Source organism: Bubalus bubalis, chromosome 2 (assembly GCF_019923935.1).
Source record: "Bubalus bubalis isolate 160015118507 breed Murrah chromosome 2, NDDB_SH_1, whole genome shotgun sequence".
Taxonomy (NCBI): Eukaryota; Metazoa; Chordata; class Mammalia; order Artiodactyla; family Bovidae; genus Bubalus; species Bubalus bubalis.
This window is the reverse complement of record NC_059158.1, coordinates 57,819,205-57,833,723: the sequence shown is the minus strand read 5'-3', so window position 1 is coordinate 57,833,723 and position 14,519 is coordinate 57,819,205. Positions and strand designations below refer to the sequence as shown.

Below are 14,519 nucleotides of genomic sequence, written 5' to 3'. Positions count from 1 at the left end.
GACACTTCCGAGTGAGCCTAAATTTTGTAAGATCTTGGGCGAAAGGATAATTGAATTGGAATATGCATTTAGAGGTTCTGCAGACCAAGTTTTGCAGCAGGTGATCAGGAGAAATCCTTGACTTGCATATACTTAATTCCTCACTCAGAGAGATTCGGGAGGCAGGGAAAATTTGGGGGTAGCTGTCAATTTAAAATTTCCTCCAGAAAGAGTTGGTTTGGAGTAACCTGTCACTACCAATTGGTTTGCCAGTGACATGTCTGCAAACTTAAGGAGTGCAAAGATCAGAGCTGAGAGGGAAATACTCAGATCTTGTTTAAAAATATTTTGGCAGTTTTAATAGATAATATTAGATTGCATAGGAACAGTGAAACAGAATTTTAAAAAGATTAGTCACGTAGGAAATGCTAGGCTGTTTTGTTGGAGAAGTGTGCACACAATGAAATACCTTCTTAGATTTTCACTTTTTTGGAAAATTTCCCTGTAAACCATACCAGATTATGACATGTCGGAATTTATGTGTGGGTTTTAAGAAGGAGTAGTGGGAGAAAAGATGCATAGGATTTACTTTCTCTATTTTGGATGGGAGCTCATGTTTTCCAGAAGACCTTAAAAAGCTGCTTCTAGTCCAGCCTAAGGGCCAGTAAAAGTGTCTCTTAGATTCAGGGGTATTCTTTTTCCTCCATTTTCCAGTACTTGAAACATTTAATACTGTCTTTTCGTTAAGTTTTAAGAATTATATTCTCCTTGTAGGTATTATTGTGCATGTTAGGATTCTCTTTGGAGAAGGAAATGGCAACCCACTCCAGTATTCTCGCCTCGAGAATCCCACGGACAGAGAAGCCTGGTGGCTACAGTCCATGGGGTCACAAAGAGTTGGACACGACTGAGTGACTGAGAAGCAGGATTCTCTTCAGAGTTTATATATATCTGCAAGGTCAGCCTACTTTATTTCTGTTTGGGTATTAGTTATTGGGAAATCAGATCATGAAAGAAAATACCAAAGAACCATTGGAAGGTTTCTTGTTTTAATTTTATTATTTTTAGCAGCTTGCACAAAAGTTAATATGCCAGCCTGGTATTAGGAAAATTTTGTTTTCCTTGGCTCTGGTGATTTCCTATTATGTGTGAGTAAATCAGTGTTAATAATAAAAACATTGAGGCGTTGTAGATTTTGATTTCATTCTTCCTGCTAATTATGGATGTAGCGAACATGACAGAAATCCTTAGGAATACTGTAGCCGATACAAGGAAATTTAGTGAGCTTATATAGCTAATAAGTAATTTGCTATATCCAGTGGATATATCTTTCCTTGTTTGAGAATTAACAAAATTAAATAATCTCGGTTAAATTAATGAAAAATTTTCCTTTTTTGTTGACTAGTAAAATCCATTGCCCTGTAGAAAATTAATATATTTCCATTCTCCTTGTTATTTGGAAAATCAGTTAAAGCATTAGGTATTTTCTTTTAATCACATTTTAAGAGCATATTGGCTTATTATTAAAGATTTTGGGGATTTGTACCATGGCTGTTTTGAGAGAAAAAATTATAATGTATGACAAAGTGGCAGAGACCTTTGAAGAATTTATTGCATGAACGTTAAATATTTAAAGTAAAAAATGGTTGCATGGCAACAGAAGTATGTCAGGTTTTTGTGTCTGTTAACCTAGACTCGGTCCTAATACTTGGGCTTCCTCTGGTCCAGTATAAGTCTAATTGTTTTTGTTGATGCTATGCATGTACATTATTGGGAATAAAAGCTTTGTAAAAGTTACCCTTAAATGTGAAGCGTATTCTGGATACCACAGAAGTATGATACATTTTATGTTACTTCCATGGAAATGACCATTTTAAAATACTTTTTGAACAAGTTAAGATCTTCCTTAGTATAATCGTCTTTGTATGCATATTTCATAAAGTTTGTTAAAAATAATAAGGAATAAATAATGCCCACTTAAGCTTAATATAAGGTTCCTAGCCCCTTTGCTTTGGATTTAGTTTTAACTGTTTCATTCATTCCTTTTAGTAGAATGAAGAATAGTACAGTTCTTATATTAAATGCAAATTTGCCTTTTGATCTGACATTTTCAATAACTAGTGCAATAGTAGAATATACTCTCTTAAATATGAAACAAGTGGGAAGTTGATGTTAGAGAGGTTGATGTTGGGGAAAAAATAGTAATCCTTGTCAGAATTCTTACAGCTAAAATATACCATTAAGCTTTCAGATAGTTTGTTATTTATCAATACCTTGTGTTTAGAGAGTTGCATCTTAATTTGTAGTATATGTTGATTTAATTTTTAAAGAGGAATTTCTGAAATAAATGAAATTTTATATGTACTGTGTGCACACTACATGCTCAGAAGGCACTTAATGTTTGGTGACTAACTTGACTGTTAATTGATTGAAGAATTTCCAGTCATTATATGAAATACTAGTGTTTACCTGTTGTTATCACAGTTAATGCATACTTATTATTTAATTGCAAAAATAAATCTGATTTTCCTAATAAATTTAAGCTTACACCTTGAATAATTAAAATTTTAAGAGATTTATATGAAATTTTTTCCAGCTTCATTCAGAATTCAGAAAAAAATCAGTAGGCGAGAACATTTTAAGTTTGCTAAATTATTGTTAATGTATTAGAAGATATATGTTTAATTCATAGATATTACAGTAATAAGTTCGAAAAATATCTTTTTTTTTTTGGCTTTTAAAAAAATATTTGTTTTTAACTGGAGGATAATTGCTTTACAGTATTATGTTGGTTTCTTAAAAATACCTTGCCTTAAGATATATTCCTGAATGCTTAATAATAAATATTCCTGGTTAAATCATTTGATACTTGAAACACATACATAGGACCACCCTGCAATCTTAAATAACCCATGATGTAACTAAGCCACACTTAGTTATTTTAGGTTGAGTTCTGGGACTAGGAAAAAAAAAATTCAAATAATTCACTCCTAGGCTTAAGGGTCATCCAGATTCTGGCTTGTCTTTTCAGTCTCAACCTGTAAAGTACCCATTGCACCCTCTCCCCAGGCTCCTATACCTTCAGGCTGTGTGTGCTTAGTCACTCCGTCATGTCCAACTCTTTGCGATCCTGCAGACTATAGCCCGCCAGGTTCATCTGTCCATGGAATTCTTCAGGCAAGAATACTGGAGTGGGTAGCCATTCGCTTCTCCAGGGGATCTTCCAGGAATCAAACCTGTGTCTCCTGCATTGCAGGCAGATTCTTTACCATCTGAGCAACCAGAGAAACCATGCCTTCAGGCTACATTCTCCCAAACCTGGCCTTACCTCAGATGTTTTAAATGTAGCCACCCGCTTCAGATTTCCTGTTTCCTTCCTTGCCATTTCCTGTCTCTGCCTTTCATTCCCTTAGTGTGTACCCGGTCTCATCTAGGTGGTAGAGGAAAACAATCTGGTGGAACTGATTCACCTTAATCTGTAAATGACTCATGAGCTAACTCTTCCCAAGTGTTTTCACATTTTTTTTTAGAAGCCTGGAAGAGATTGGTGTTAACTTAGATAATTTCACAGTAAAACTTTCAGGCTGTGTTGGGAGGCAGGAATTGATAGTCCTCTGCATAAGTCAGATTTTACTAGAATTTTGCCCTTGGTTTCTCCCCACTCCTGAAAGAGTCTCTTCTTTGGAATGCCGTAGACTTCACAGAAGTGTGTGTATACATTTGTATATTTCCTGCATCATGAAGAGGAGTATTCCAGAGTAGTGTTTTTTAATCCATTTGAATCTAATGATCGTTAATAAGATTGATATTTGTTATCTGGAGATGACATTTTAATTCATAGAAATCAAGAGGGAAAAGACCTAGGATCTCTCATGATTGAAATTGACTTCTTAAAATGCTGCTGTTGGGGCTAGGCTAATAATGATGTATTCTGGTAAAGGGAGCTCATCTGGCCATCTTATGGGAATCCACCATATAATTAAAGAAAGGGGAAGTACTGAGGATGAGGGAATGAGAAAGATGGTAGGTAAAGTAGCAGGACTTACTAGATTGGACACCAGTTAACACAGAGGGGATGCCTTTTGGAATACAAAGTGAAAGTCCCTCAGTTGTGTCCGACTCTTTGCGACCCCATGAACTATAGAGTCCATGGAATTGTCCAGGCCAGAATACTGGAATGGGCAGCCTTTCCCTTCTCCAGGATATATTCCCAACCCAGGGTCGAGTCCAGGTCTCCAGCATTATAGGCAGATTCTTTACCAGCTGAGCCACAAGGGAGGCCCAGGAATACTGGAGTGGGTAGTCTATCCCTCCTCCAGCGAATCTTCCAGACCCAGGAATCAAACCGGAGTCTCCTGCATTGCAGGCATTCTTTACCAGATGAGCTACCAGGGAAGCCCTGATTTATAAAAGGAGGCTGCTAATCAGAGTCTGACTCAAATGTTGGGTTTCATTCAACAGAGGCTTTTAACAGAGATGTTATTCCTCTTTGAATACTTAGATTAGAGGGATAAAAGCTGAATGAGACTCTAGTCCCTACATCTTGCATGCTAAGTTACTTCATTCGTGTCAGACTTTGCAACCCTATGGACTGTAGCCCTCCAGGGTCCTCTGTCCAAGGCAAGAATACTGGAGTAGGTTGTCATGCCCTCCTGCAGGGGCTCTTCCTGACCCAAGGACCAAACCCACCTCTCCTGCATTGATTGGCAGGCAGGTTCTTTACTGCTAAACTATGAGCTTCTGCCATCGAGGAGCTTAAAGCCTGAGGTAATCTGTTCTACCAGGCCGTGTAAGTTTGCTGCTCTGTTCCATGGCTCCTTATGTTTAATACTTAGCATAGCATTTAGCATAGTGTTTAAGTGTGTGCTTGCTTCTCTGTCTTCTGGTTCTTAACTGTCTGTGAAGAACCACTGGAGCAACGTCCAGTGTTTGGCACAAGCATCAGAGGAAAGTTAAGGGCTACAGAGGAAGATGGATAGGTCTAGGATACCTGTATGAGTTGTTTGGATTTTTTCCTCCATCCAGTGGGGAAATTTGCATAAATGAGTAAAGAGCCACATCTGTACTTCAGGATAATGAAGTCGACATTTCAGTATGGCATATTTTGAAGGTGAGGAGGCTGTTTTCAAAGTTGGGGCAAGAAGCAAGGGGAAAATTAGAATCAGGTGCTTTTGAGGCAGAGAAAAAGGTTGGTGATGTGGCCTAAGGACATGTAGATTTGAAGAAGGAAGAGGAAAACAAAAGCATGAGTGGATAAAGAAGATACACACGCTGGAATATTATTCAGCCATAAAAAAAATTCTGCCATTTGCAACAACATGGATAGAATTGGATGGTATTCAGGCAGAGAATGACAAATACTATATAATATCACGTACATGTGGAATTTTAAAAATAAAACTAGTGAATATAACAAAAACAAATAGACTCACAAATATATAACAAACTAGTGATTTCCACCTGGAAAAGGGAAAAACGGACGGGCAAGATAGGAGTAAGGGATTAAGAGGTACAAACTTCTATGTATAAAATAAATAAGCTACAAGGATATATTGTACAGCACAGGAAATAAAGCCAGTATTTTATAATGACTATAAAAGAAATGCTGTGCTGTGCTTAGTCGTGTCCAGCTCTTTGCCATCCCATGGACTGTAGCCCACCAAGCTCCTCTGTCCATGGGAATCTCCAGGCAAGAATACTGGATTGGGTTGCCATGCCCTCCTCCAGGGATCTTCCCAACCCTGGAAGGGATCAAACCCATGTCTCCCGCATTGCCGGCAGATTCTTTACTGTCTGAGCCACCAGGGAAGCCCATGAATACTGGAGTAGGTAGCCTATCCTTTCTCCAGGGGGTCTTCCTGACCCAGGAATTGAACTGGGGTCTCCTGCATTGCAGGCAGATTCTTTATCAGCTGAGCCATTAGGGAAGCCCAGAAAAGAAATATGACCTTTAAAAATTGTGAATCATTAAAAAGAAAATTGTGAATCGTTATATTGTACACCTGAATCTTTTGTATAATATTATACATTAACTGTATCACAATAAAATTAAAAAAAAATAAATCCTTTTATTAATCCAGAAAACTGAAAGAGTAGTGGTGCAACTAAAAGTAATGAGAGCTGGGAAGAATAGATTTGGGAATCTGGAAGAAGGGAGGAAAATTACAGCACATACTTGCTTTTTGGCTTACCAGATTTGAGAAGTTTGACAGCATCCAATGTGAAATGCTGAATTATCAGAAAAACAGTTTGGGTTCTCACAAGATCACTTTCTAAATTAAAAAAAAAAAATAGCGAGTACTCATTAAGTTTGCTTTTTTATCAATGGAGAATACTTTGACAACTTGAATTTGATCACAGTATTAAGTGAGATTTTATTAAATCACAAAGTTCTTTTTTTTATCTTTGCAAAGTAGATGTATACGTGCGAGTCAGTGTTTGGTGTGCGTTTGGATTTGAGAGCAATTGGCAGTGACTTCATGAACCACTGGTCCAAGGTACAGATAGCGGTTTGGAGGTCAGTCTGCTATAGGTAATATTGAAGCCTAGGAGTGGACGGAGATCATCAGGGGAGAATATGGAAAGATAGTAGAAATGGGATCTAATAAAAAAATTTGGAGAATTCCTGCACTTAGAATAGAGTAAGGGAAGGCAGCATAACATAGTAAAAAAAAAAGTCAGGTGAAGAGCATTTCAAGGAGTGATGTCAAACTGCAGAGAGGTTAAAGAGAAAAGCTGGTGATCACTCAGTAGTTACTTGGGAGCTTTGATGGAGGAGTTGGGACAGAAGGCAGGCTGAAGCTTCTTGGACTAGATTGAGGCAGGTTTGAAGGAATGGTTCTTCTTTTTCCTTGTGACCATTAAACACCTCTGTCTTAACCCTAAATCCCCACATCCCAGCTTGGAGAAAGAGAAATTTTATTTCCCATATTTATACTGAGTTCTGTGTTTTGGTTCAAGGACAAAGCAGGAGTTGACCAGTAAAGTTTTTGGAGCCAAACCAGCTCCTTACTTCACTTAGCAAAGTTTAAATCTTGGCAGATGACTGATCCTACCCCAGAAGGAGCCAAAGTGAGTTTGTCGTTAAAAGGTTCTGGAACAAATTATTACCATTTAAAATAGATCATTGAATAGCAAACAACAACAAATGGCCTTAAATGAATCCACTGTTTGATTCCTCTTCCTTTGGGACTAACTGGACTGAAGAACATTTAAGCTGGTGCAAGTGGAGGTTTGCTGTATATAGGCAGCAGGCCTTTGGTTTAGCTTCTGAATGCAGTAAAAATGGGTAACTGATTTCTCTTAATTGTGGAATTCATAAAAGTCAGACTCAGCATGGTTGTTCCAGCATCTCTTGCAAAGGCCAGGTAACTGGAGTTTGCAGCTGAGCAGACTTGCTGTGCTATTAGCTGCCTATGTTATGTTGCATTGTATTAGAATCCCTTTGTATTCACTTCCGATTGGAGAAATGCAGCTTTCTTTTGACTTATTTGACCTTCATGTTGAAGCAAGAATAGACAGAGTTTGTAAAAACAGAAAATCTTGTCTTATAAAAATTTTCTTTTAAATCAAATTAATGTATGAAGTGGTGGATGTTTAAATGATCACAACAGGCTTTATGAGAAACTGAAATGTGCTCTTAAAGGAATAAAGCTTAGGGAGAAAACTCCTTTCCCAGCGGTAAGTGTGGGCCTTTAGCAAGTCTCCTGGGACTCTAAATAGTTCACTTATTTATCTTTCATCTGGTGTCTTGACTTTGGAAATGTACACTTGGTCTTGTCAGTCCTTGTGGAGATGTTATAATGGTAACTACTTGCTTACTGGAACATAAGAGCTTTCTCTTAGGAAACTAGGGGGTTTCCTTTTTTTTTTTTTTTCTGGGTAAAAATGACAAAGGATAAAAATTGAAAATTAATATTTTCTAAAACCATTGCCTATCTCAGAAGAATAAAGCCTAAGTTTGAGTTTTGAGTTCTCTTTTTCTTAAATTTCTCTTTTATATTTGTCCATGATATATACTTTGTTATTGCTCATAAAAAGATTCAAGAACTCTGTTCTAGATTTTCTCAGGTAATTTTTAGTTTACTCCATAATTTGGGGGAGTATAGATGGTGAGGTCATTGATGACAACATGAATCTTGCAAGGTTACAGCCCTTTTATAAAAAAGCTTTTGCGTGTGTATGTGCATACATACATATTTATGTGTATGTATGGCTTAAAGCTCAACATTCAGAAAACTAAGATCATGGCATCTGGTCCCATCACTTCATGGGAAATAGATGGGGAAACAGTGGAAACAGTGTCAGACTTTATTTTTGGGGGCTCCAAAATCAATGCAGCTGGTGACTGCAGCCATGAAATTAAAAGACACTTACTCCTTGGAAGGAAAGTTATGACCAAACTAGATAGCATATTAAAAAGCAGAGACGTTACTTTGCCAACAAAGGTCCGTCTAGTCAAGGCTATGGTTTTTCCAGTGGTCATGTATGGATGTGAGAGTTAGACTGTGAAGAAAGCTGAGTGCTGAAGAATTGATGCTTTTGAACTGTGGTGTTGGAGAAAACTCTTGAGAGTCCCTTGGACTGCAAGGAGATCAGTCCTGGGTGTTCATTGGAAGGACTGATGCTAAAGCTGATACTCCAATACTTTGGCCACCTCATGCGAAGAGTTGACTCATTGGAAAAGACTGTGATGCTGGGAGGGATTGGGGGCAGGAGGAGAAGGGGACGACAGAGGATGAGATGGCTGGATGGCATCACCGACTTGATGGACATGGGTTTGGGTGAACTCTGGGAGTTGGTGATGGACAGGGAGGCCTGGCGTGCTGCAGTTCATGGGGTCGCAAAGAGTCGGACACAACTGAGCGACTGAACTGAACTGAACTGATAGATATTTTTGTGCGTGTATACTCTGGAGTTGAAAGCCTGTGGAATTATTGCATTAAGTGTATGAAGGGAAAATGGGTTTCCTTCCCTCTATCTCATACGCTTTCTAGAAACCCTTCTATTTAGTATAATATTGTTCAATATAGACTTGAACTTGCGTCTGTAACTCCCCAGAGCTTGTTTTTGTGGGTTGGTGTTCAGCTGGATGATAAATTCTCTCCCTCAGAAGTCTCCCTTTTATGTGGGAGGACAAAACAAATCCTCTTATGAGTGATTCACAAGGTGCAGAAATGTTTTTATCCAGAGAACTAACATGACATGAACACAAAGGTGACCAAAAGCTGTACGAGTTTGTGGTGCCCAGAGGGTGCCCTAACTAGGGATCTTCCAGTGTAGTTTGCCAGGTTTGCCAAATCACAAGAGTCTTCTGAGATGCAACCCGAGTAAATTATATTTTTCAGAAGCTCCCCCAAGTGATTTCCTGGCTGTCAGCAGAAGTTTAGTGGGCCCAAATTGAATTTTTTTTTTTTAATATATACCTTCGGAAGTCATCAGGTCATGACTTACAAAGAGCCATAAAATTTGAGGAGGTCAGTAGTTGATGAGAGCAGATTGTGGATGACACAGGGGTTCCAGGAGTTGGGGTTTCCCAGGAGTCAGTCCTTAAGGTGGTAGGGAAATGCATTCTCCTTGTACGGGATGACTGAGACTAGAATTTTGTATAGCAGTCTGGCCAATGATGTAAAGCAGAAGTCCCGGATTTGTTGATGTGGCCTTGAGGGCTGTTCCCAGTGTTCCTCAGTTTGCCAAATCTCCCAGTTGACAGTTGCTCCTGACTTTCTTGAGAGTGTACCTGCATTTTCTTCCAGTGTATGCATTCTTTTGGCTTTCTATAATTTTTGCTATAGAGGGCGGTAGGAGCCTTTTACTCCTAAAGGTGCATTGATTACAAGTTTGTTTCTCTTAAACGGAAGTACTTGGCCAGCTCCTCTATGTATGTGGGAGGTCTCCAGGCAACTGTGAATGACTTTTCAAATAAAACTGCTAAGAGGTCAAGAAGTGCTTTGCTGGGTCTTGTTCTGTCTCTTTAAAGGGAGACTTCTCTGCCTTCCCTGGGCTCTAGAAGTATAACTTCCTTGGCTCTGTCTTGGGCTCTTCCACACACACTGGCTTCGTCCTCTCTCTTGAACCCTGAGACAGACTTAGGTTCCATGCTGTTATTTTGCAAACAGGACCGCTCTGCTTCAGCTTTATGCTTTGTGCCGCATTCTCAAGTGCCATGTGTTTGAAAGAGAATTCCAACATCCCTAGTTTTCTGTATCCCTGATGCTTGGTGCAGTTCTAGACTCTCGCATAGGTAATCCCAGAGTCACCTATTAGTCTCTTTCTGGAACCACAGAAAGTGTTTCTAAAAAATGGTAACCGTTTCCTCTCTTTCATCACTTACACCTAAGTGATCACCAAGTCTTGCCATTTATTTGTCTGAATTTTTCCTGCCTCTTTTTTCTCCATTTCTAAATATACCACCTTGTATCTTATTAATTCTATTTCATACTGAAATCTCTCATCTGCCTACAAGACTAATCTTGCTACTTTTTCTTTATAAAATAGGAACTAACTATACCTATCTCACAGGGCTGTTGTGAGAATGAGACATAATGTTAAGTGCCTATTTATCATACGGTCTGACACGAGTATTCAGTGCACGCAATACTTGTGGCTTGCAATACTGAGCCCTGGTGGCTCAAGCAGTAAAGCATCTGTCTACAAAGCAGGAGACCCGGGTTCAATCCCTGGGTCAGGAAGATCTGCTGGAGAAGGAAATGGCAATCCACTCCAATACTGTTGCCTGGAAAATCCCATGGAGGAGCCTGGTAGGCTACAGTCCATGGCGTCACAAAAAGTCGGACACAACTGAGCGACTTCACTTACACCTATCTCACAGGGCTGTTGTGAGGATGAGACATAATATTAAGTGCCTATTCATCATATGGTCTGACACAAGTATTCAGTGCACACATGGTAGCAGAGTATACTTCTTATCTCCTTCAGAAGTTTATTATCCTTCACTTCTCTGTGTGCACACCATGGAAACAGCAAAGTGAATACTCAAAAATAAAGCATACAGAGCCCTGTGAGCCATATTTGGCTTAAGTCCCTAGACCTATTTAGCTACCTATGAGATCTCAGGCAGATTACTCATCTTTGAGCCTTAATATTTTTTTCCTTTAAAATGGAAACTATTACTGACTGTTGATCATTATGATTGTTAGGAGAGTAAGATAACTTACAGATAGAGGCTTCCCAGATGGTATCAGTGGTAAAGAATCCACTTGCCAATGCAGGAGACACAAGAGACTCAGGTTCGATCCCTGGGTCAGAAAGATGCCCTGGAGTAGGAAATGGCAAACCACTCCAGTATTCTTGCCTGGAAAATCCCATGGACAGAGGAGCCTGGCAGCTACAGTCCGTGGGTCGCCAAGAGTCAGACACGACTGAGTGCGTGCACACACACAGCATAGAGAGAATGCTTCTGTAACAGTCAGTTGCTGTGCAAATGCTCCTTGTTTTTTGCTTTTCCCATACTGCAATCTTAAACCCTGTAGTGTCCGACAAAGAGGTTTAAGAAGGTTTTTAGCAAGTGTGATGAGCGTTTCCTCTCTTCTTTTTGCAGGTTAAGCCCATCCACAGTGATGGCCGCAGCCTTACCCAGGACCCTGGGGGAGTTGCAGCTGTATAGAATATTACAAAAAGCCAACCTGCTTTCTTATTTTGATGCCTTCATCCAACAAGGTGGTGATGATGTCCAGCAACTCTGTGAAGCTGGAGAAGAGGAGTTCCTGGAGATCATGGCACTCGTGGGCATGGCTAGCAAGCCCCTTCATGTTAGAAGGCTGCAGAAGGCTTTGAGGGACTGGGTTACAAACCCTGGCCTTTTCAATCAGCCACTGACGTCTCTGCCTGTCAGTAGCATACCCATCTATAAGTTACCCGAGGGCTCACCAACATGGCTGGGAATATCCTGCAGCAGTTATGAAAGGAACAGCAGTTCCCGAGAACCTCATTTAAAAATCCCCAAGTGTGCTGCCACCACGTGCGTGCAGAGCTTGGGGCCGGGGAAGTCAGACGTGGTAGGGAGCTTAGCGCTGCAGAGTATCAGTGACTCCCGACTCTGGCAGGGCCACCACGCCACCGAGAGCGAGCACAGCCTCTCCCCCGCTGACCTTGGCTCCCCGGCTTCCCCAAAAGAAAGTAGCGAGGTGCTGGATGCTGCCGCTGCACTCTCTGTAGCTGAGTGCGTGGAGCGCATGGCCCCCACGCTGCCAAAAAGTGACTTGAACGAAGTGAAAGAGCTGCTGAAAACCAACAAGAAGTTGGCCAAGATGATCGGTCACATCTTTGAGATGAGTGATGACGACCCACACAAAGAAGAGGAAATTCGAAAATACAGTGCAATATATGGCAGATTCGACTCGAAGAGGAAGGATGGGAAACACCTCACACTTCATGAGGTAAAAAGCCCACATTTTGCTTTGTGTGTGTGTGGTGTGCATGTCTCTTAAAGAGATTAACTTGGTAATAGTTTACAGCAGAGATGATACACTCCCCAGATTAAAGACGTTTAGGTTCAGCAAAACGTAACTCTTTAGTGAAAATAGACCATATTTATTGTGTTAAGGTATTTCTGTGTTGAATTCAAACATGTTTAACTTTAAAATTGTAGTGTAGAGTGACTCTTAGAATAATATTGGTTTAAGTAGTGAAACCATAAAGTCTGCGTTTACAACGCAGTTTGTCTTTTAATTAAGAATTAAAAATGAAATTTTAAATCTAACTTAAAAATCATTTTTGTAGACTTTTTAGGAAAACAAGTTGTAAAGAATAACCAGAACTTAAAGTGATTTTCAGCTAGTATAGAAAACAAAATTAGATGGATGTTAGAAGAATTATTGTAGCTTTGAATATTGTTTTGGTGTGACATTTGATATTAAAAATCCTCATTTTATTTTTGTAGCATTCTGTCTAGAAATATTTTGCTTAAGTAGAAGAATACATGTATGTATATTTCTTTTTTTTATAATATTAATTTTATTTTATTTATTTATTTTTAAATTTTATTTTATTTTTAAACTTTACAAAATTGTATTAGTTTTGCCAAATATCAAAATGAATCTGCCACAGGTATACATGTGTTCCCCATCCTGAACCCTCCTCCCTCCTCTCTCCCCATACCATCCCTCTGGGTCGTCCCAGTGCACCAGCCCCAAGCATCCAGTATCGTGCATCGAACCTGGACTGGCAACTCGTTTCATACATGATATTTTACATGTTTCAATGCCATTCTCCCAAATCTTCCCACCCTCTCCCTCTCCCACAGAGTCCATAAGACTGTTCTATACATCAGTGTCTCTTTTGCTGTCTCGTACACAGGGTTATTATTACCATCTTTCTAAATTCCATATATATGCGTTAGTATACTGTATTGGTGTTTTTCTTTCTGGCTTACTTCACTCTGTATAATAGGCTCCAGTTTCATCCACCTCATTAGAACTGCTTCAAATGTATTCTTTTTAATGGCTGAGTAATACTCCATTGTGTATATGTACCACAGCTTTCTTATCCATTCATCTGCTGATGGACCTCTAGGTTGCTTCCATGTCCTGGCTATTATAAACAGTGCTGCGATGAACATCGGGGTACACGTGTCTCTTTCCCTTCTGGTTTCCTCAGTGTGTATGCCCAGCAGTGGGATTGCTGGATCATAAGGCAGTTCTATTTCCAGTTTTTTAAGGAATCTCCACACTGTTCTCCATAGTGGCTGTACTAGTTTGCATTCCCACCAACAGTGTAAGAGGGTTCCCTTTTCTCCACACCCTCTCCAGCATTTATTACTTGTAGACTTTTGGATCGCAGCCATTCTGACTGGTGTGAAATGATACCTCATAGTGGTTTTGATTTGCATTTCTCTGATAATGAGTGATGTTGAGCATCTTTTCATGTGTTTGTTAGCCATCTGTATGTCTTCTTTGGAGAAATGTCTATTTAGTTCTTTGGCCCATTTTTTGATTGGGTCATTTATTTTTCTGGAATTGAGCTGTAGGAGTTGCTTGTATATTTTTGAGATTAGTTGTTTGTCAGTTGCTTCATTGGCTATTATTCTCTCCCATTCTGAAGGCTGTCTTTTCACCTTGCTAATAGTTTCCTTTGATGTGCAGAAGCTTTTAAGTTTAATTAGGTCCCGTTTGTTTATTTTAGCTTTTATTTCCAATATTCTGGGAGGTGGGTCATAGAGGATCCTGCTGTGATGTATGTCAGAGAGTGTTTTGCCTATGTTCTCCTCTAGGAGTTTTATAGTTTCTGGTCTTACATTAAGATCTTTAATCCATTTTGAGATTATTTTTGTGTATGGTGTTAGAAAGTGCTCTAGTTTCATTCTTTCACAAGTGCTTGACCAGATTTCCCAGCACCACTTGTTAAAGAGATTGTCTTTAATCCATTGTATATTCTTGCCTCCTTTGTCAAAGATAAGGTTTCCATATGTGCATGGATTTATCTCTGGGCTTTGTATTTTGTTCCACTGATCTATATTTCTGTCTTTGTGCCAGTACCATACTGTCTTGATGACTGTGGCTTTGTAGTAGAGCCTGAAGTCA

General features: G+C 39.5%; 1 protein-coding gene across 4 annotated transcripts in view; it reads left to right on the top strand.

Annotated features, from left to right (window-relative positions):
- Positions 1-14,519, top strand: part of NAB1 (NGFI-A binding protein 1) — a 54,820-nt gene that overhangs the window by 1,020 nt on the left and 39,281 nt on the right. For 3 of the 4 annotated variants that reach the window (XM_025273276.2, XM_006047447.3, XM_006047445.3), the window contains exon 2: positions 11,540-12,377. In XM_025273276.2, coding sequence (XP_025129061.1) covers positions 11,559-12,377 — 819 coding nt within the window. In that variant the 5' untranslated portion in view covers positions 11,540-11,558. Of the gene's footprint in view, positions 1-753; positions 938-11,539; positions 12,378-14,519 lie in introns of all 4 variants that reach the window. The other variant, XM_006047446.3, reaches the window with a different exon arrangement.